The sequence below is a fragment of the Oryza glaberrima genome, chromosome 11 (genome assembly GCF_000147395.1).
Source record: "Oryza glaberrima chromosome 11, OglaRS2, whole genome shotgun sequence".
Taxonomy (NCBI): Eukaryota; Viridiplantae; Streptophyta; class Magnoliopsida; order Poales; family Poaceae; genus Oryza; species Oryza glaberrima.
Genome location: NC_068336.1, coordinates 9124716 through 9146553, shown reverse-complemented (window position 1 = coordinate 9146553; position 21838 = coordinate 9124716). Strand labels below are relative to the sequence as shown.

At 39.8% G+C, this 21838-nt stretch overlaps 1 protein-coding gene across 1 annotated transcript; it reads left to right on the top strand.

Annotated features, from left to right (window-relative positions):
• The first annotated feature begins 4696 nt into the window (after positions 1-4696).
• On the top strand, positions 4697-8364 carry LOC127754193 (cysteine-rich receptor-like protein kinase 29). Its single transcript, XM_052279683.1, has 7 exons — positions 4697-5500; positions 5642-5704; positions 6847-6961; positions 7074-7329; positions 7417-7651; positions 7761-7920; positions 8033-8364. The coding sequence occupies exons 1-7, from the start codon at positions 4767-4769 to the stop codon at positions 8189-8191; spliced, it is 1722 nt and encodes a 573-aa protein (XP_052135643.1). The 5' UTR covers positions 4697-4766; the 3' UTR covers positions 8192-8364.
• The last annotated feature ends 13474 nt before the right edge of the window (positions 8365-21838 follow it).

Genomic DNA, 21838 nt, shown 5'->3' with positions numbered 1-21838 from the left:
TTGTTCGTGTGCTTCATGTGCCTACCACTTCACAGTACGCTGACATCTTCACCAAGGGGCTACCTAGTTCTGTTTTTTCCTAGTTTCGGTCCAGTCTCAATGTTCGTTTCACCGACGTTGCGACTGCGGGGGAGGGGGGTTAGAATATATCTCGTGTATAGTTGTTTCCTTCTGCTGATCCTATCCATATCGTCTCTCTCGGTTCTGTTTCTATAAACCGGTTGAGTAGATAAGGTAGGGCTTGTGCCTATATGTACTCCGCACCGATGTCAATCTAATAATTGCGTTGAGTCTATTCCGCTTTCACCTGCCAACCCCTCCCCAGTCGTCTTGTTCCTGTCCTTCACGTCCATGCCCAGTTCAAGGTCACCCCACCAAATCAAATTATCTTAGTGAAGGCGCTTACTCCAACTACCCAAACCAACTCAAGCAAGCACACGCAGACATGTCCTTTCGCTCAACTTGGCTCAAGTTGCCAGCTGTACGGGGCCAACCTTCGCTACTAGATATGACACACCACAGTCACACCACCTCTCATCCACTATCTATTAACCTGCATGACCTAGCACATTAAATACGAAGTCTGACTTTTGTGATTTAATTTGCATATATTCATTGCTAGGTATGGATAAGAGAATAATCACCCACTACCTAGAAGGAACGGAACAAGAACACAGCATAAAAGTGAAAACAAACAGCCCCCATACAACTAAGTCAAACTATAGGTTGCTATGGGCCTTTCATCAATCTGTAGGATCTCCCATGGCTTTCCGAGAAGTGGGTGGCATACGCTGCTGAAGTACCAATATGATGTTACAGTTAACAGATGAACCTTATCATGAAAAATAATTGTACTAGTTGTTTAATATATTAATGACATTATGTGTAAACGTTATCATCAGTCATCACAGCGCAAACTGTCTACTCTTTAGTGGCTTACTGGAATTGGATGAAGACCTGGGCGTTCCCGTAGTCAACTTTATATTACCAATTTTTTCAAAGGAAAATAATAATTACTTTCTCCGTTTCATAATGTAAGTCATTCTAGCATTTTCCACATTCATATTGATGTTAATGAATCTATGAATGCGAAAAATGCTAAAATGACTTACATTGTAAAACGGAGGGAGTAGAAGTATAGCAAAAGAGACCAAGTAGAAGGGGACGGGTGTAGTTGTGACGAAAACTTTTCGACCCAAATTATAAAAACTTTCAACTCAAATATTCAAAACTTTTGACACGAATTTCAAAAACATTCAACTCGAATTTAAAACTTTCAACTTAGGTTTGAAAACTTTCAACTTAAATTTAAAAACTTCCAACTCAAAATTTAAAAACTTTCAACTCAAATTTTAAAACTTTTCAACTCAAATTTATAAACTTTCAACTCAAAATTTAAAAACTTTTCAACTCAAATTTAGGAACTTTTCAACTCAAATTTAAGAACTTTCAAATCAAAATTAAAACTTTTTTGTTCTACATTTGTAAAGAGGTGTGCGAAAGATTGAAAAAAAATAGGAAAAAAACGGCGAAAAAGAAAAAGAAAAACGTGCCCGGAGGCACCAAAATCGGGGAAAAAAAGTGCAAACAAAAAAATAAAAAAAAATACAGGGAGGGGGGCAGCTGGCATGTGCGCCAGCTAAATTGCTGGCGCAGATGCGCGCATCAGCCACCCCCGCTTCCCACCGCCTCTGCACAACCATTTGCAGAACTGGTGCTCTCTCTCGTACGTCGTCCTATAATCCATCACAACGCTGGCTGGGCACCAACAACGACACCCCGCACAGCTAGCTCGTCGCCCGGCCGATCTTAATTAACCATCTAGCCTGTTGCCAGATCCATCGAGCGATCGCGTGCGATGACCATGTGCGGCTGGGGTCGAGCTGGACAGCCTGGGTTGGATGTGGGCTTTTACTTGCCGGACAAAATTGACTCTTCCTAAGTATTGATGTACTTTAATTTTGTCCAGGTTTTTTTTCGAGGAGCGTAGAAGCTTGCACTCTCAAACTATTATTATGGGAGCATGTAGCCCCCTAAACTATTTTCTTCTCATTTTATACCCATAAATGTTTATGTGGATTGTCTCGCTCACCGAGAAATCTCTACGGTGTTTTTTTTTCACTAACAATATTGACATTATGCAAATTCTTGGAGTTGGGTTTTGCTGAAATGCCATCCTCACATGTGGTTTCGTTAAAATGCGATGCTCAAAGGATCAAGGATGCCATAATGCTAGAGTGTCATTTTCTCCATTATTTGAGGTGTTTTCTCAATGTTTTTACCCTCGTTTTCGTGCTGGCTTGACCGAAATGCCCCTTTGGTCGGCTACAGTGGTCGCAACAGCCGGTGACCAAGACTAGATGACAAGATGCCTTGTGCTCCCTGGGGTGAATCCACTGTTGTAGGAGTGGTGTCAGATGACACCAATGATTTTTCGCTAGTACATGTATCCTCTATCCTCTTTGTATTTTATCATTGGTGACATCACTCTCAGAATTATTTCGGCCAACATTTGTTCTGATTCTCATCCGTGGACAGCAGCCAACAGAAAAAAATTCATGCAGCTCAACCAAACTCACGATGATTGGTTGATTTCTTGCAGCCTTCTTCCTAGCCTTTCACGATACCAGAATGGCATTCACGCAGTTGTATCGCACAAACAGATGTCAGATGTCTCGATGAGGAGCAGCTAGTGTATGGATGAGTTTTCATTTGCCCTAGACCACTGAATATCCCAATTTCGTACACACCTAATTTGCATACAAATTTTGATCTCACCTATGTATTGTTGAGAGGGCCTTACTCAATTAATTTCCTTAATCTCACATGATTATTTAGATTCGGGACATTTGGTTTGCAGAGATTTCAATCCTTCGACGGATTGAGGGTTGTTATTCTTTGATGAACCACTAGATGCTGGGATATAGGATATCTGATCTTCTTTTAGTCTTCTAGCTAGTACATAATATATTTACTTTGAACATGTTGTATCCTGTAGTTTTTGTCTAGTAATTTATAATTTAATTTTTACCAATTATGTCACCATTGCTTAAATGACTGAATGTTTGAATTAATAAGTTGTGTTCATGGTTACTCTCTGTTTTTTACATTTATCATACATATAATTAATTAATTATATAAGTCATGCTAGTTGAGAACCAATGGTGACACCATCCATCTGAAATTCTGGCTCGGGAACTATCGCCGATGGCCCGGGCGAGGGGCGACAATGGGGTGGCTACTGCAGCTATGGGTGGCGGCAGCCCGCGTCAAGAAGGCGCCGGGGCTCGTCGACTGGTTCCTCGACCTGTGTTTATGCTTGCGGTGGCAGCAGCAGCTGTGGGAGGAGGTGCGGTGTATTCTGGGCAGCGGCGAGGCTAGGTTCACGGAGAGAGGAAGGGATCAGTGCGATATGATAGGCATCGATCGATTCCCTTTCGTACGCACATGAAGGAATAGCCTAGGGGAAAAAAGGTCAGTGTATGTGCCAAAATAAAAAGAAAGAAATAATTAAAAATGGAGAAAATGGCATACCAGCAAGGTTACCTTGTGAGTGGCTGGTTGAACTTAACGACATCTCCCCCAAATTCGGCGCCCACGATTGAAGATTGGTGGATCGATTTATGCAAAATTACACCAAAAGAGATTAGAAGACAGAACTTGGGTGTTTTGATAACAACCTGGTGGAACGTTTGGCTAGAGTGGAATGGGAGGATTTTCAATCATAGATACCGGAACGAATTCCAAGTTGCCCTCCAAATTAAGGAAAATATTGAGTTATTTGTTAAATCGAGAGACTAGCTCTGCTTTCCGTTTTCTGCAGTTTTTCTAGCCTAGGCCTATGGCCTACCAGGCGTTTTTCCTTTTCCTTCACGAGACTTTTGTATGGTTCTTTTGTTCCTTCTAATATATCCGGCAAATCTCCTGCCGTTTTACCGTTTCAAAAAAGAGCAAGGTTACCTTATTTAATACTGGCTTTGTTTAGATTCCAACTTTTTTCTTCAAACTTTTAACTTTTCCGTCACATCGAACTTTTCTACATATGCAAACTTCAATTTTTCCGTCATATTGTACCAATTTCATCAAACTTCTAATTTTAGCGTGGAACTAAACACACCCACTGTCATTTTAACAAAGTCACATCGTGGAGTGGCATTACAATGTCAATTTTCTCGCTTTTACCATGCTTTGTCTTGGGGCATGAGCCATGGCGCTCCACTTGCGTTGCGTGGGGGTTCTCTTATACTTCTCCTCCATTCAAAAATATAAAGGATTTTATGTTATTTTCGGTTACTTAGATATTAAAAGAAAATATGGTCTCCTCATTCTTTCCATAGTTGATTATATAATTACTAGAGACTTAAAAACGATATAAGTTATGGATAAAACTTTTATATATGTAGTTTTAAGCTACTTAAAATAAATGCTGAAAAAAATAAACTATATTAGAACTGAATTTAGAGTTGACTTAAAGAAAATATTTCAAAGAGAACTTAAAAATCAACTTTAAATTAAGTTTTAAAATTTAAATTTTGGTTATAACTGATAAGGTCAAGATCAAACGATGAGATAGTAATCTAAAACAACTTTTATGATGTACAAAAAATATTTTTCTATCAATGAGGCGCACAAATGGCGACTTGCATTGCAACGCAACCTTCTCCAGTCTTATGATCTCCCCCGGTTCCTCGAATAATGAGCAATGTGCAACGCCTAGCTAAGTTCCTATTCCCGACCACCCAGTTATTCCGCTCGAGACAACAACAATGGCGACATTCTGCAAGGTACGGAAAAGAGATGATGGTATCTACGTCCTGACGCTGGCCAGCAGCGACGGCCACCACTATCTGACCACCGAAGCCATCACCCAGCTCAAGCAAGCCCTCGAGAGAATCCGCAGCACCAAGGCGAGAGGCCTGGTGACGACCACCACGTCGGGCTCCTTCTGCGACGGCATCAACGCCGTGTCGGATGACGACGACGACGAGCCGCTTTCTTCGTTGGAGCGTGGCATGGCCGAGGTGGTGCGCCTGCTGCTGGACCTGCCGATGCCGACCGCCGCCGCCGTCCGCGGCGACGCCAGGTGGCTGGGCTTCGTCCTGGCGCTGGCGCACGACCACCTGTTCGTGCATACGGAGGCCGTGCTGGGATTGGCCGCCGCTGCCGACACGACGGCCAAGCCCCGACGGCGCCCGCTGCCGGACTACGTCGTGGCGCTCCTCCGGGAGAAGATACCGTACGCGCAGCTGCGGAAGCTGCTCTTGCTCAAGGCGCACGTGTTCACCGGCGAGGAGCTCAAGGGGAACTGGCACTCGGTGCACGAGGCGATCCCCAATCGGGATCATGTGGTTGCTGTTGCTGTGCAGAACCTCCAAAGCGTGGTTGTGGGAGACGGGATGGACTACGCCAAGGTGAGGCGGACCATTTACACCAACAGCTGCGTGGCTGTTGCGGTGACGACGACGACGACGACCATGCTGCCTTTCGATGGATCATCCAGGTATATATCATAGATATTGATGATGATTACATAAAAAATAGTACTCTTTTTTTTTCTGAGAAACATTTTTTTGAGCAAGGATGATTCCATTAAAGTTAACTAGAATATCTTGAACATCTGTTAATCAACGTAACAAAGCAGCGTAGCCAACGGTGTGACGATAAGCAGTGAAATGACGCCTTCGGGGGAATCCTTCAACTCAAGGTATGCACCCATGTATCAATTTCAAGTTTAAAACCTCTCTCACGATTGAACAAACCATGCAAAAATCGGTCTTTAATTTAATTTTCCTAAAAACGTACTTCTCTCACCCAAAATAGTACTTATATATAATAATTAAAATTTGTACTAAAATGTAAGCGCTTTACTATTCAGTATACTACCTAAATAAATCACTACCTACTCATTTAGAGTACCTTGACACATTCAAACTTCTTAACGTCTGACCCTCGACATCTACTGTTTAACGAATTGAGTTCTATGATCTTTGACAATGAGAAGCATTTGTTAAACAATTTATACGTGAACGCAAATAACCGATGCACTTATTTTACCATTAGTTTTGAAACTATATATTTCTAAAACTGTTAAAATAAGGCCCCATCGTTTCGCTTGTTCGGGAAATGAGCCCAACAACATATCTGCAAACGAAAATAATTATATTTGTGAATAAAACATTTATACAAGTATTCTTTACGATTTAAAAGTAAAGGCTAAAAAATAAACTTCAACGAAAAAACCCCAAAATCAGCTCCAAATTTCAAGATGAAAATTCAAATTTTGGCTGATAAGTATAAACATAAACAATAAAAAAAAGATAAGGCTGTTTAGTTTTATCACAATAAATCTACTATTATATTTTTACATTTTATATCATGATCCTCTGACACAAAATAATTGACCTACCATTTTAGGACATACTATTTTTAATAGCTTTTGAATATATAAGTCTTTAGTCCATATAAAAAATATAAGGCATATCTTGTTTCATAAGGATAAGTCTTTAACCAACTATTACTATTATTATTATTATTTTATTTTTTTTGTGATGCAAAATTAATGTTATTATACTTTGTTATACAAATGAAATGATAAGTGAAGCAATTGGTGGACATAAAACGACTTATTTACTTTAAAATAGAGGGAACAGAGGGAGTACGTCTTTACTCACTAGTTCTTAAGGACAAAAATGAATCAATGTGCTAGATCTCCTCTAAAATCAATAGAAAAGCACAATCCAATTTGTACTCTCAGTTTTGATCATTGAATTAATTGACCAGGTCTATTCCCCGTCTTAATTACCATTAATTATTAGAACTTCAATTTCTCTTGCATGACTTGCAAAGCTATAATTCAAGTACTACACCAGTGGATATAAGTCTAGCTGCCATAGAAGCCTGTACCGATGGATTTTCGGAATCAAAAAAAGTTGGGAGTGGTGCGTATGGAAAGGTTTACAAGGTATATCCCTTATGCTTTGGACTGTTTTCTCAAGTGATACTAGTAGCTAGCACCAGTAATAGCGGGAAGTAACTTTGTATGATGTATTAATTACATAAGCCAAATATAATAGGGAGTTTACAACGAGGAGGAACTTGCATTCAAGAAGATTGATGGCTTGGCCGTGCTTAACGAGGATCAATTCAAGAATGAACTTAAACACCTAATGAGTGTCCAGCATAGAAATATCGTTCGGTTTGTTGGTTACTGTTCTCAAATAAAAGAAAAATTCATCTGGCGAGGAAAGGAATACGTTAGTGTTCAATATATAACAAGAATTCTGTGCTTTGAGTATTTGCCAGGTGGAAGCCTTGACAAGCATCTGGATAGTAAGTTCCTACATACAACTCCGGACATATTTTCTGTTGCGAAAATGAGATAATTTTCGTAAGTTCTCTCTTTTCTCTACATTGCAGAAGAATCTGAATCTGATGGATTTGACTGGCGCACACGATACAATATAATCAAGGGGATTTCCCAAGGATTAAATTACCTCCATGAATTGGAAAAACCTATTTTCCACTTAGACCTGAAACCTGCCAATGTATTGCTTGATGAGAACATGGAGCCAAAAATTGCAGACTTTGGGATATCAAAGCATTTCACTGGAACTAAAACTCACATAACAATATCAAAACCTACAGGCACACCGTAAGCGAAATCTCCTCTTGCACCTAATTTATTTTACCCTGCAGTTAATAAATTTGTGACTTTCTTATATAAACTGTTCATGACCTTAACTTCCATTGGCCCCGTGCAGTCGTTACATGCCGCCTGAGTATTTGAATAAACTCGTGATCTCAAATAAGTATGATGTATTCAGTTTTGGAGTTATGGTCATGGAAATCATTGCTGGGCCTACTGGTTATGACAACTTCAGTGGAGCGAATGATCAAGACAGTTTTAAATATATTGATCGTGTAAGAAAATTTATTTGTCTACATGACCTATATTTTTTATTAGAACACATAGTTTGCACTTTTCCTCATGCATACAACTACAGCAACAATTCTGTTTTTATATCATATATAGGTGTATAAGCAATGGGAAAAGAGGATAACAGCAAAGTCGCACGATCCATCTGCAGAAATAAATCAAGTGAAAAGATGCATCAATATTGCGGTGAAGTGTTTAAATCAGAACAGAGATGATAGGCCCGAAATAAAGGCTATCGTGGGCGGACTAAATTAAGCTGAAAGTGTGCTTCCTAGCTATAATTGACACATCAATCGAGCCAGAAGAAATCGGCGCATGCACCGCCTCCCATATATAGAAGTTGTGTGTTCAACTAGAGATACTCGTTATGTATTTGATGAGAGTTGTTGTAACATTTTAAACTAAAAGAATTTATTTTTTCTCTTGTATGAATTGTTTTATAGTCCATTTGTTTTTTTGAAGAATTTCCATTGTCTCAACCACCCAAGAAAGCCCTGCATGCAATGCCAAAAAAAAGACATATATATATATATACCTTTGGTCGTACTAGGATGTGTCACGTCGTACTAGGATGTGTCACATTGTACCAAAATCCCTTATATTTAGGGAAGAAGGGAGTACTACTTAAAATGCTGCCACCACCTATCCTACTACTGACCTTTGGGCCTATATGGCCCCACAATGTCAGTGAAATATCATATAACACTGGTGGAGAAACCTTTATTAGTCCCGGTTCGTAACCCCCTTTAGTGCCGGTTTTCAAATCGGGACTACTAATCCGGGACTAAAGATCGAAGTGCCCTTTTTTTTATTTGCATGGCCCTGTTGCTGCATGGTTTATATATATATATATATATATATATATATATATATATATATATATATATATATATATATATATATATATATATATATATATGGAAAATGGTTCTATACACCCAGGTGTATGTACTCCCTCTTGCATCCACCGTTCATCCGAACAACCAGATACGAGTTAATCCGTGTACACCTTAACGGGTGTTGACTCAGCGGACCCGGTATGTATATCGTGAATTATGGAATTAATTATTCAGGGCAAAATTATCTTACCGCTAATATCGGAACAGATTCAACAGCGCATCATGAAATTTCTGGGTTTTGGGAGGCAACGAGGCGACGACTCCTCCTCGGATTGACCCCACGGCGATTCAGCGGTGACTCGGCGGCTGGTGGAGGATCATAGAAGCGATCTATACTGATCATTGAATCTGCTTGTTCCTTCCTCCAGTGATGGCTCCTCCTTCACCAATCGGAGATACTGAAGCAGAGGTAATCGATCTGGAGGATCTGCCACCCGTTGGTGTCCCAGGAGCAGAAGTCATCGATCTGGAGTCGCCTGAATGCAGGAGCGGGGCTGCCGGGGCAAAATCGAGGAGTCACAGTAGTGCAGGTCATCCAAAGCAGCAGGTTAGTATTTGTGTATTTTATACGGCAAGATCGACGCTCGATTCCTAAATTTTTCTCGCTTGCAGAGTCATGGGAGAATCAGTTTGTCACCGCAGTCTAAGGTATGTCACCAGAAATTGATCATCTTGTTGCCTATAGAGAGGGGTTATGCATAGTTCGGTTCATGCATGATCTTAATTGTGGATGGCAATTTCTTGACTCTGAATGCATATGCTGTTTTATTTGGGATAATGTATATGCCGATTTTACACCTGAAGTATATGCTTTCCATACATGGGTATGTACTTATTTTTTTTAAACATAAGTATCTATTGAACATTGTATATTCTGCATTTCTGTGGATTGGTATATGCTTCTTTTTCCCATAGAGAGGTATATACTGACTGGTACATACTGGATTGGTATATACTGCAATTATCCATAGAGAGGTATATGCTGTTTTTTTTTCGTCTGTAGTATGTTCTGAACTTTGCATATACTGCATTCCTATGGATTGGTATTGAACCTTGTATATACTGCATTTTTATGGATTGGTATATACTTATTTTTTCCATAGAGAGGTATTTACTGACTGGTACATACTGGATTGATATATACTGACTGGTACATACTGGATTGGTATACAGTATGTACTGCATTTTACAAAGATATACTGCTTATTTCCATAGACATGCTTAGTTTTTCAAAGAGGGGGCAAATACAGGCTGAATTTGCTTCACAGAAATATATCCTTCATTTTTCCAGAGAAGGTTATATGCAGATTTTTTAAAACAGAAGTACATGTTGAATTTTTAAATACGCTCAATTTTTCTCAGCCTTAGTATTTGTTATATTTGTGTTCTGAAAAATAATTATCCGTAGGCTTTCAAGGTCTCAGGCACAAGGGGTAGCCTTCAAAAGACGGCTGCACGGGTGGTATCTAGGTATCGGCAAAGCAGGGTACTAAATAGACAGAAGAAAGACAACACTACCTTTGGTATCAATTGCAGGTGCCAGCCCAAATGCATAGTGAATATCACTAAAGACTTCGATGATAGGAAGAATGAGTTGATTGCTGAAATTGGATTTGATGGAATTTTGGATATCAAACTTATTAAGGTAAACAGGCAGTTTGGGGCATGGCTTCTGAGCAAGGTTGATCCAAAATCAGGCACTATTGTTACAGATTTCAACCAGGAGTTGCCATTTGGTCCCAACGATGTCAATGCAGTTTTTGGCTTGCCATGCTCAGGTCAACTTATTATCCCTTGCTCACAAGATGAATTAGACGGGAAGAAACAAAAATTGTGTGAAATATTTGAGATTCCAAACTTTTCACACCTGAAAATATCACTCTTAGAGAGAGTCCTAAAGAAGCAGTATGTTCATCCCATGACAATAGATGAAAAGAGGGAATTCAAGGCGGCTTTTGTGTTATATGTCACAACAAAGCTCTTGGCACCGCAATCCTGCGCAAACTTCATATCTCCTAGGTATATTAGAGCTGTTGCTGATGTTGACAACATAAAACAGTACAACTGGTCCCAGTTCGTCATAGATGAGGTGAAGAAAGCAGCAGAATCATTGCCCAAACGCTTTCCGAATACGACGCAATAATCCATTAACAGGTGTATCATCTTCCTAATGGTTAGCACTGATACCTGCCTTCCTAATGCAGTATATAATCAACACACATATTGACATTTTGAAGCAATTGTGCAGGCAAAATATTTGAGCAAACTCGTGATACAGAAGGTTGGGATCACGAGTGTTAAATCATGCCACATTTCTCAGTTTGAGGACAATCAAATTGTTATGATGATCCAACAAGATATAGTAAGTAAACATAATCCAGGATACCCTTTCCCTCGTTATGGGAAGCTCCAGGTATGTATGGTGCCCTAACTCTAATATACCTATTTAAGGCTGCAAAAATAAGCTAATTAGCAACGCATATGTTCTTCAGTTGATGAAGGCTCCAAGAGAAAACTACCCCCAAGCGCCAGAGGTGTCTCCCCTCAACTTATCCTCCATTTCGAAGATACAATGCAGAGGCAATGATGGAGGCGCCAATTTAATCAAATTCCTGGAATCACACTTCAATTCGTTAGACGTGAGTGCAATGGTTGGGCCACAGGTACGTGAACCATAGTTACAGTATGCTACTTCAGACTATATCCGACAATGGGATTAAATATAATTTGTGGTTACTATGATTAAAAACACAGGCCTATAAGGAGTTGAAATCTTACGTTCAGGATGGATTCAATCGGATTGATGAGATTTTGCCTAGCATAGCAGATTTCGTAGACATTAGCAACCTCAAAACTGCTACTGAAGCAGCAAACATGTTCAAGAAAGCTTTCAAGTATAATATGGCAGCGGCAGTTAAGATAGCGATGAGGGCAGCAGTTAGGAATGTTATTGATACCATTGAGGATATGCAAGGGCCTCTCCATCCATGGGGAGACCCCTCTGCCATGGGATACCACACACCCACGAACTACTCCACACATGCTACAGAATATGAAAATCTAGTGGAGCAACCAACAGGTAACGCTTGACTATTAACAATATGAACACATAAAATCCTTACAAAATGTGACTTTAACAAATTTCTTACATCCTTCATTTATTAGATACCCGACACTGTGATCACAAATTTGGAGCCTCACAGTGCACTCCTACAAAATTTAATGGAGCTCCAGGTTGGTATGCTAAAAGATTAAAAAATCAAATAAAAAACCTAATTACTGCGTACTAATCAGTCTCACATATCCAGGTTCGAAAGAGACTAATTCTTCAATGTCGCCTACGTCGGGAACACGCATGACTAACCAATGTTCAATTATGCTAATTGAAGAATTCGGAACTGACGAGCAGAAGAAGCGCAAATATACTGTTGAAAAACCACCTTCTCACTTGCTGAAACACAAATCAAAGTGCGCAGTTAAACCAAACAGGAAACTCATGTCACCTTTCCTGTCAAAACAATGTTCGACTGAGAGGCTGGACTCCAGGACTGCTGATGAACTGTATTCCTATGTTATGACTATTTCTAACGAGGCATCGTTAGAGTAAGTCCTGTTATTCAACTATACCAAGTATCGCACCCCACCTAACCTGACATTCTTTTATTCTCTTATGGTTTATTTCAGCACAAAATGGCTGCAAAGTTCCTATCCATTCAGGATTTCATTGACGCTACGAAACATCCAGGAGACTATAAAGATTGGGAGCCGAATGGATTCAGATTCTCTCAACCTTGCTATTCGAATAATGTTCTAACAAGAAGTTGAGAGATTTCAAAACACAAACTACTTGGGTTGGAGGCATTTCATTAACCAAGATTTTGGGGTAACATTGCACACGTCAAAAAAATATTCTTCTTTTGCTAATGGGCATTCAAATTCAATGATTTTTTTTTAGATGTATGCTGTAGCTGGAGATGAATTTTGGGAAGCTAGTCATCAACTTGCACACTTCACGGGCCCCGAAGTTGTATATGATGTTTCAGATAGTCACATGGTGAGTTTGATTTTTCAGTACGTAATCTGTAGTCTTATTTGTGAACAATAACAGAGAAGCCATCCCACTGAGAAACAATTACTTTGCAGATACTGTTACCTGTTCACCTATTCAAACATTACGTGTTGTATGTATTTAACATGGAGAGCAAGAAGGTATCAGTCCTTGATTCACTGAACACCCAAGATCCACTGGGGGAATCACGTTTCACCAGGCATGACAAGATTAAGATCATGGTGTCCCGGTGCGTAATGGAATGCATGCGTCTGGCATCTCCAGGGTGGAACAAGGACATACTGAACTGGGACTGTGAGGCAGTGGAAAATATACCAGAGCAGCAAAACGGGTGAGTTAATACTCCACCAAACAGTATACAACCTCTCCATAGCTTGAACTGACAATACTTTTACAAAAACACATAGGGATGACTGCGGCTTTCACGTATTCAACAATATGGTGAATTGGGATGGTCTTCGTCTTGTGAACTCTACTTCACAGGTATATAATGGCTTCCACTCTTTGTAGACCACACTCCACCATAAAGTCTTCGCCAATAAGCTATAACGAAAAACTGTAACATTCACAGGACCCGTACTACCTCCGGCGACAATTTTTGATCCACCTATTGACTCTGCGTGATAACGAGGCAATACTTCCAGAATATGTGGTGCACCGTCTTCGACATATTAAAGACAATTAGTTCAACAATTTTATCCTTATAGTTTTACCATAACTTTTCATGTAATTTTCGATATTTACTTATGTCTTCGCTTGACAGAATCTTAAATTCGTTGCTATGCATGGACAAAGAAACATCTGTGTTCAAATGACAGTTCCACGTACTTAGTTATTTCAATTTTTCGCTACCCCAAACAATAACAGTATGCACGTGTTTATTCAACTGATTGTATAGCTTATTTTTGTATCTACACCCAATGGTACCATCCATAGGGATGTGGTTAATTCACTTAATCATCCTTCCAAAATCCCCGCTGCCGCGCTACAGCTTAAACATGAACTGGATGGAGCAAACCAAAATCCTTCGGTCCTAGCCTAATGAAGTAGTACGTGTCTTCGTTGATGTAGAAAATACAACTCAAACCCACACAAGTGCACATACCTTTTCCAAAGGATAAACAGCACAAAAAAACACTTCCATTTCTCTCTTTAAAGAGAAAATACCATCATGCAAATGATATAGATTCCTGTTAACACACATCCATTTGTTTCCACTGAAGATACAACCACCAAAAATATCCAATTGTAAAAAATTGAAGCAAAATTTACTTAATATAGTAAAAACTGACCAATCCACCACTTCCATAATCATAATAAATTGCTCATAGAAAGCAAACGCAAATATCTCTCAACTTAACTGGAAACAACTTAAAGCAAAACCACTTTAAACATTCAGAAGGGGCTATACAAAACTACAATGAACCATATACTAAAATTTTCTCTTGTACGTAGACGTCCGGCCGCAGGTTCTTGAATTATGTCCTGCTTGGTGGCATGTGTGGCAAAACCTACGAGGAAAAGGCATTTCATCCGCATGATCATTGTCTTGGTTTTCTTCTTCAACGGAATCACCCTCATTTGCTGCTTTACTCTTTTCACTCCTTACTTCTTTTCTTCTTTTCATGCTGGCAGCCTCACCGCCAAATTTATACCTATTCACTTTTGGCCTTCCTCTGCTTCGCTTTTTCACGGGTGGAAGTACATCACCAGTATTATCTCCACTCTCTTCCTCACTCGACATATCATACACACTGTCGACGTCAGCAGCACCAACATCTTCATTTCCATCTTCGGATAATACCGTTGGCCTTGATATTTGTATAGTTGCTCGCTTTGGGGCTGCTCCACTATTGTCATCGTCATCCAAAGATAACCGACTTTTCATGTCTTCCAAAAGTTGATTGATGACTGTCATTGCCATCTTAAATGTCTGCACATCTTTGTTTGCAACACTAGCCACCTCCACAGACTTTTTATTCAGCATTACATGTCTGTAACTCCTCGATTGTGAAGCATCGACATCATCTTTGTATCCATGTAGATGAGGTGGAACAGAATCTCGTGCATTCTTCGTCCATCTCTTCAATATGTACCTATCTGGAATTTTTGACAACCCATACTGAACAAGCACCTAACAGGACAAAACAATGAATTACAAAATAATCAAGAATACTTCAATAAAAGTTGCAAATGAAGAAACATATACCCTTAAAACGTGGCTGCACAGTATCCCCTTATGCTCAAACATCTTGCAGACGCATGAAAATTCCTCTCTTTCCACATCATAGTACACCTGATATTCCTTCCGAAGGAATGAGCTAGACTCTTCTGTGCACATTCGTACAACTTGCACTGTGCTTTCGTCCTCCCCAGGTTTCACCATGTATGATAAACTATCAGTTAACTCCTCAGAGAACAACTGAAAAACAGCTCTAGTATATACTTGGGAAGCATGAATCTCTATCGGTGAGCTTGTTTTAATTTCAACCTTGTCCTGCACCGAGTGACACCAAAAGATGATTATAATAATCAATTAAATAAGAACAACAAAAATGCCAAAATGGATACTTACGTTACTAGTTTGGAATTCCTTTGAGTCATCCTTTTGCAGTTTCTCATTGAAAAACCGGTCATACCTCTTAACAAACCCGTTCATAGAACTAGAGGGTTTCACAAACATTTTGAACACATAGTTTGCAGACTCACTTCTTTGCGTAGTAGTCATCCCAGCAAAGAACCTATGGGCAAAATATACAAACCCCATTTGCGCCTTATGTCCCAAATGTGACGCAAATATACACTGTTTTCCAGTTGGTAATCACTAATCAGTTTGTGCCAAGCAGCTTCAAACTCATCCTCTGTCAGTGTCTGCGTGAGAACCTTGTGAAATGCTTTCTTGAATGATCGACGCTTCGAGTAGATGTTCCCCATAAATTCTTTTGCTTTCTTCAGAACGTGCCACTTGCACACACGATGGATTGTGTTGGGAAATACCTTTCGAATGGCAGCTGCCATTGAAGGACAGTTGTCTGCAATAAAAAGGTCAAATACTTACAATAAGCATAGTAAACTTTGAAATCCTATCGAACTCTGAAAACGACCAAATACGCGCATACCTGTTAAAATTCCAATAGGTTCCTTCCCATTCATGCACTCTTTGAATGTCTCGAACAACCATGCAAACGATTCTTTGGTCTCTTCTCTCAATAGGGCACACCCAAAGAAGGTACTCTGAAAGTGATTGTTTACCCCAACAAATGGTGCAAATGGCATATTATACCTATTTGTCTTGTACGTAGTATCAAATGTAATGACATCAGCAAAATGCTCATAATTCAATCTAGACACAGCATGAGACCAGAATATGTTCTTCACACGGCAAGCCTCGTCGAGCTGTATACTATAAAAGAAATTCTTACTCCTTTTTTGCAAATCCTTCAGGACATTTAGTGTTTGATGCATGTCGTCGCTGCACTCATCCCGCCTAATTGCATACGCTAGCCTATCCATAGCTTTTCTCGTGAATGGAACCATGGAAGCTCCGCCATGCATGCCAGACAACAAACCATACATATTTGTCAGACTCATGCTATTGTCCACCATCTCTTGAATAATACCTCGAGTCCCCTCATCTATTTGATTGTGTGAATGATAATTCTTTGTAACCCCTATACTCTTTTTCATTGGATGGTTGTTTGCAGCGACGACCTTAGTTACTGTCCAGCTTCCTGCACCTTTCGACCTATTTATCTTGATCATTGCTGGGCATCCAATTTGAACATAAGGTTTTTTGGTATTTGTGTTCTTCCCCTGCAGGGATCAATTACAAATTAACACATATTCCATCACAAAAAACTATCAGTTCATTGCCACAACAAACATACTGTCATAAATGTTGGTACCTGGTGTGAACAACAAATCTGCCGCATTGTTCTCTGCTTATTAACATTAAGGCGCTCTTTATTCAGACGGATCCCAAATCCTTTACTAACAGCATAAACATTATAAAAATTAAAGGCATCTCTCTCAATCTTAAATCTTTGCCCCAATGCGGGAGCAAGAATATTAGCATCAACATACTCCAGAGGAATGGCAGCACTGCTGTCAACATTATCTACTACCATTCTGAAAAGATTGTATTCATTCAGTCTTCAGAACATACAACCAAAAACATGCCATTAAAATCAAATAAAGCGAAAAGAAATCAACATGAGATCCAAACCTTTCCATCGGTATCCCTGCCCCATCTTTTTCAGCTGGGTTTCCTTCAGTCCAATCTAGTGAAGGGAGCACACTTCTGTAATAGAGACAGAAAAGGATTTTATACTACTCAATTCCAAAGTATATGATCAACTGGCAACTATGCCAAGAAAGATACCTTGTCACCGGAGTTCCATGACCTGAATCATGCGAGCCAACCGTCAATGACATGTCCTCCTCCATGGCTACAGGACTGCAGAACACAACTCAATATGCATCAGTATCGGCCGATTATTTCTACAATTCAGAAAATATGGTATCTTGATCTCACCTTGTCTGGACACCATGTGGGATTGAATCGCCATCAGGTATGCCGAAGGAAGGGTTGCATTCATCCATAATAATTTGACTGAATCAATGATCCAGAATCATTCTTGTTCACACCCATAAATCAAACGAAAAAACCCAACGGCACATACTGAAAAATCAATCATCAAATCAGTATAACATACCTAGACCCTGTGGTACAATTGAAATCGGTGTGGTTCTTCACAACGTCATCCATCCAAAATCACCAGCTCCGTGCGGTGGCGTATACTCGACCAGGACGGAGCAAACCAAAATCCTAATGAAGCAGTACGTGGCTTTGACGATGCAGATACCGTTCCTCACCACCCACTAGCTGCACTGACCTATTCTTCAGGTGGTTAGTTATGCATTATCGGTAATTAATCACTTTTCAAATTAATACCACGCATCGTTCGGCTAATGGGTACATACTGCGTGACTCTGCGTGACTCTGCACTGCCAACCCGTTAACAGGTACGGATCTCAAAGTTAATCAATGGTATGAGGGGAGGGAGTATGTACACCCGGGTGTATATAAGAGTCATCCTATATATATATATATTATATTTATATATGTTTTTCAATACATATACATGCATAATATATATGTATTTATACATATATGTATGCAAATGCATATGTATATATTAAAGCACTTAACATTTTATGTGCATACATATGACCAAAATATATATTTACACTAAAGTAAATGTGTACATATAGAAAAATAGGCATGTATTAATTACAATTCATTATGTCCTAGCTAGCGACCTATGAATTGTATTTCTGTCGTAGTAGAATTCACCTTGGGATCAAGGACTTGTTCGTTGATGAATCCCATGAGTTGTTCTTGAACCGCGATAAATTCCTTGTGTGTGAGGTTATCCCTCATGCGAATAACCTATGAATGTATGAAATTAATTAGTAAACAACAAATCTATACGTACGTAATGAAATTTTGAATTTATTTGTATGTACATCGAGCTCTCTTGTGGTGATGATTTGGTCTGCAAGGCAGTGGCAATACTCGCACACGTAGTAGCCACACAAGTTAGTTCCCTGGTCTTGCTTTGCGCACTATATATACTATAGGACCTTAGATTGATCAAGAATCATGTTGAGGTTCTTTTTACCATTAGAAAATCTTTGCAAAGAACTTTTCAAGTAAGAAACCTCTTGAGTAAGAGTAGCACAATTTTTGCAAGCATCCAAAAGACCTTTTTGTTTTCTACAAGTTGAGCAAGAAAGCACCTCATCTTGTTTGACAATTTCTTCCATGTGCTTAACACGACCCAAAGCATCTTTTAACTTCATCTCATTAGCAACACATGTCAAACAAGGTTTGGTACTATATTGCTTAATCCTCTTAGAGCTAATCAAATTAAACATCGAGCTAGCAAACAAAGCAACTTGACATTTATTTAAAGCTCTCTTAGTCAAAAACAATTCATCAACCAATCTAGTGTTCATGGCAAAGTTAAGTGCAAGACAAGATTCAAATTTCCGAGTTTTCTTAGATTCAACATCAAGCTTCTTGGCATAAACATCTCTAATTGACTTAATTTCAGCAAATAAAACCTCACAAGATTTGCATTCATCATCATCAGAAATAAGAGATCTTATTCTACTATTTTCAGCATTAAGAGACTCAATAGTAACTTCATGTTGACTTATCTTTTTCTCAAACTTAGAAATTTTGTAACCAAGTCTAGCAATCACTTCTTGAAGATATTCAACACTAGGAGTAGGAATTACCTCATTGTCATCGTCAGAATACTCTTCAACGCTTCTAGCCATGAAACAAACTCCAACAACGTTCTTGCCTTTGTCATCATCTTCATCACTTTCAAAATCAACATCACTTGATTCTTGGACAGCTGCAAATGCCTCATCAAGTGCCTTCTGGTAGAACTTCTTCATCTTCATGTTCTTGAATTGCTTCTTGTTCTGCTTGGTGTTCTTGGTGTTCTTGGAATCATCTTGAGGTTCTTCTTTTGGATTCCTTCCAAGCTTGGGACAATGAGCTCGAAGATGACCAAGTCCTCCACAATGAAAGCAACGAGGTGGTCCTCCTCTTTTCCTAGACCTGAGATTACTTACAGCTCGAGAAATTCTGTTAGCAAGACAAACCAAGTCCTCCTCACTAATTTCCTCCAGTTGATCATCGGACAAGGCATTAAAAATAGAAAGAGCTGCCGTAGGAGAAATATCCAAAGAAGGTCCAGAAGAAGACACCAAAGCAGTGGATTTCGAATCTGTTCTTTTTAAACTTTTTGAAAGAATATTCATCTCATAGGTTTTCAATTTAGTATAAAGAACATCCAAAGTCAAAGTGTTCATGTCAACAGATTCCTGAATAGAGGTCACTTTAACATCCCAAACTGTCATATCAAGACCATTCATAAAGTGACGAGCAATCTCAGATTGAGAATAGTTAACATCATAAGAATCATCAACAGATCTAAGATCACTCAAAATTTTATTGAAACGCTCCAAATAATCATCCAAAGATTCACCAGAACTCATCTCAAATTTAATGTAGTCCTTTTTGAAAACATCTTTTCGCAACTCCTTAATGTTTGTAGATCCAGTATGAAAATTATTCAAAGCTTTCCAAATCTCATTAGCAGTTGCAAGATGTGAAACACGATCAAAATCAGAACGAGAAATCCCGCTAAGAAAAATATTTCGTGCTTTACAATTATTTTCAAAATCAGTTTTCTGGGCAATGGTTTCAATACGATTAGGAATCTCATAAACTGTAGCAACTTTCATCCAGATATCATAGCCTTGAGATGTAATGTAAGACTCCATCTTTTTCTTCCAATAATCAAAATCAACTCCATTGTAAATATGAGGTTTGCTTGAAAACTTTTCAGCCATGGCAACAAATCTAAAGATCGGTAAAGATCAAATAGAAAAACGTGGCTCTGATACCACTTGTAGGATCGCACAAGACCAAACAAACCTACCAGAGGGGGGGTGAATGGTAGGGAAGACCAAAAACCCAAAAATCTTTTGCGGAATTAAAGATTACCCTCAAACGAAATCAATGACGAAGTCCAGTCGCCGCCGGTCGAACCGCCCACCTGCCGCCGGTCAGACTGCCGAAGCCTCGCCGGTCAGACCGTCCGGACACCTACGGTCAGACCGCCGCTATCCCGCCGGTCATACTGTGCGCACACCTGCGGTTAGACCGTCAGGACCCAGAAACACCGGTAGATGACAAACTCGAAGATGTAGATTGAAACTTTTCGACTTTATTGCATCAACTAGTGTTTACAAAGTGCACCAACAACACTCCTCACCAAAATCTCGAACTAAACTCGAAACCCTAACTTTCTCTCAACTTGTGTCTCTCTAAAACCGATACCAGGAGGCCTCACCCTCCCGCTCTATTTATACCACAAAATCTCCTACTCAGAGTAGGTGTAGAACTCCTATTTACAATAGGACTTAATCCCTCAATTTCCTTTTTCTCCACAGCCGCACCAGCCATGGAAAATCCAGCCGTCACCATGTCGGACTCTATCTACGTTCGTGATCGAATCCATCTTCGACACATGTCCTTCTCCGTACTGCTCCCGCTCGTCTCGCGTGGGCCGACGCCTGGACCTGCTCGGCCTCCCAACACATGCATGGCACGGCATGCATACATCACATGCACACGCATATACTGCTCGCCACAGTACACACATATGCATGCTACAGTACATCGCCGTACTGTAGCGCTATATACTCCATTCCAATTTCTTCCTGTCTCCTTTGCGAAAACCGACGCTTGCACGCACATCTCGTGAAGCCCATTGTGAAGATCTCTCCCACACGGTGTCCATCCACCGTGTGCCATCTCGTATCCAAATTCGTCACCCGGTATCCTTGACCGTCTAGACCTCAATTCATCCCTGAGTCCAGTCCCGATCCCCACCGTTGACCGAAGTTGATCTCCAAGAATCCTGACTCTAGTCACCTTCTCACATGGTATCCCGACCATACTAGACCTCTGCTCCTCTCTAAGCATAGTCCCGGTTCTCACCATTGACCAAGGCTGACCTCAAGTCACCTACACACAATCAGACAAAACAACCGTTTCTGGACACAGATATCACAACCTGACCCACATTAGTCACACGCACTCACACCAACATCCACACATCTTTTCAAACCAATTCATTGATTAAATCATTTGCACAGCCAATTATTCATCACAAATATTAATCATGACAATGATTTCACATATACATGACAAACGGCGAGAGACCTAATTAATATATGCTTGTATTTGAATTGGAGATTCAATATAAATTTAGAGTATGTGTACTCACATGAAATTTAAACTTCCGCCTAAGTTTTTCTTTCCAATTGCTGCGGACCAAATGACAG